Raw genomic sequence first — 2,500 nt, 5'->3', positions numbered from 1 at the left:
CTGCACAGTTCCGTACATACGCGCTCATACTCGTGCATAAACGTTTGAACAGTGTCTGCCTGGCACTCGATTATAATGAGCCCATGTATTATAGTCTGCATAAATTGTAGGCTTCAATTGAGCGGTTGAAGGGAGGAGGCGGGTGATGTGGCAGAGGAGGATTAGGACGATGTGGAATGGGTAAGGATGGGGTTTGGGGTTAGAGGGAGTTAGAAAAGTGATTTTGTAGCTGGCAGTTTTTCGGAGAGGTGTCGCATTCCTTAGCGGTTGGTGAGCCCTCGGCCGACCGCGAGCCGAGGGCGCACACATATATATGATATATATATATATATATATATATATATATATATATATATATATATATATATATATATATATATATATATATATATATATATATATATATATATATATATATATATATACATATATATATATATATGCATGAATATATATATATATATATATATATATATATATATATATATATATATATATATATATATATATTTCTCTATTTATACTCAAACACACACACCACACACACACACACACACACACACACACACACACACACACACACACACACACACACACACACACACACACACACGTGTATATATATATATATATATATATATATATATATATTATATATATATATATATATAATATATATATATATATACAATACAGGAAACATCAAAAAGATTATTTACACTTCGTGGCGTAAAGATTTCCTTTTCTATTTCAGTCTATATCATCCTTATACTGACAACACAGGAAGCACCACGGATTATGGAAACGTCACAGTTGAGTCTGCTACTCCTCGTGGGCGGCCTGTTCTACGCCCACGTCGGCATCCTTATGGTCACAACGCAGGCGAGAGTAGCCAAAGTTACTCCATTTATCCTTTGCTATCCGGTTAGGGTTGGAACCGTGTACCTCGTTCTAGCCGGTGAGTTACTTAGCCCGTTTGAAATCATGAGGATTCGTATGGAGAGATTATATCTTTACACGTTTATTCATTCTTTATCGTCTTCGTTTTGATTATAATTATTTTCCTATTTATTATTACCATTCTTGTTGTTATTTATTATTGTTATTATTATTATCATTATTGTTATTGTTATTGTTGTTTTTATCATTATTATTATCATTATTATTTTTTTTTTATACAAAAGTTTCCTTAGATCTGCTAATTAAAATCAAACACCGAGTCACTACCAGCGACCTAGGGTGATTGAAGTTTGAAGCAATGGAACATCAACGAAAACATGCAAAATATGCAGAACAACCACAAATCAAAACATCCAGTCAAATCAATTCACGCACACAAAAAACACTTCAGATTGATAATGCTCTTCTGGGCTTTATCAATCTTTATTATTATTATTATTATTATTATTATTATTATTATTATTATTATTATTATTATTATTATTATTTTATACGAAAGTTTCCTTAGATCTGCTAATTAAAATCGAACACCGAGTCACTACCAGTAACCTAGGGTGATTGAAGTTTGAGGCAATGGAACATCAACGAAAACATGCAAAATATACAGAACAACCACAAATCAAAACATCCAGTCAAATCAATTCACGTACACAAAGAACACATCATATTGCTAATGGTCTTCTGAGAACATGTGCTGTGCTGTTTAAGACTATTTTTTGGATTTCTTCTAATTTTGGATTTCCTGGTATTTGCTCAAGAAACTTATCCGAACCTTTTTTTATAAGGCCAAGAGCTCTAATAACAACAGGCAAAGTTTTAGTTTTTAAATGCCACATCTTTTCCACCTCTATTTCCAGGTTATTATTATTATTATTATTATCATTATCATTATAATCATTATTAGCACTATTAGTAGTAGTATCAATCTTATCATTATTATCGTCGTCATTATTATTATAACTGTTCCTGTCATCCTCATTATTATTATAATTATTATTATTATCATTTCTATTATTATTACAAAATGATTATTATCATTATCAATATCATTCTTAGTAATAATATCATCTTTACCCTCATTATCATTATCACAATCATTGACATCATTATTACTTTTATTATCATCATTACTGTTACTATAATTATTATAATCACCATTGTTAATATTATTATTATTATTATTATTATTATTATTATTATTATGATTATTTCCATTATCTATATTATCAATATTAGTAAAATTATTATCATTACAATCATTACCAATATTATTATCATTACTATTTTTTTTATTATTATCGTTATCATCATTTTTATTAGCACTTTGTTGTTTGTTTCTTTCATGCATTTTGCCTTATTATACATTTCTGTTTTTGATTGAAAATTCCAAATAGTCTATTAGATTTTTCTTTCTAAATTTCTGTTTACACATCCTTTTCAGATTATTGTAAGTCTCACTCTGTCTAATTTACTATTGATGCTGATTTGCATAATACAGTTCAGTTTGCCATAAACATTAACTTACACTTTTAATCGCAAA

The 2,500-nt window shown here is 29.2% G+C and overlaps 1 protein-coding gene across 3 annotated transcripts in view; it reads left to right on the top strand.

The window, feature by feature from the left end:
• The window catches only part of LOC119583119, a 32,185-nt gene that overhangs the window by 12,121 nt on the left and 17,564 nt on the right, over positions 1 to 2,500 (top strand). For all 3 annotated transcript variants that reach the window (XR_005229688.1, XM_037931623.1, XM_037931624.1), the window contains exon 2: positions 755 to 958. Coding sequence is in view for 2 of the 3 variants with exons in the window: in XM_037931623.1 (XP_037787551.1) it covers positions 799 to 958 (160 nt within the window). In the remaining variant the exon portion in view is untranslated. The remainder of the gene's footprint in view (positions 1 to 754; positions 959 to 2,500) is intronic.

This window comes from Penaeus monodon, chromosome 16 (genome assembly GCF_015228065.2).
Source record: "Penaeus monodon isolate SGIC_2016 chromosome 16, NSTDA_Pmon_1, whole genome shotgun sequence".
NCBI classification, from domain to species: Eukaryota; Metazoa; Arthropoda; class Malacostraca; order Decapoda; family Penaeidae; genus Penaeus; species Penaeus monodon.
The sequence above is the reverse complement of the archived record's forward strand: the minus strand, read 5'-3'. Positions and strand labels throughout refer to the sequence as shown.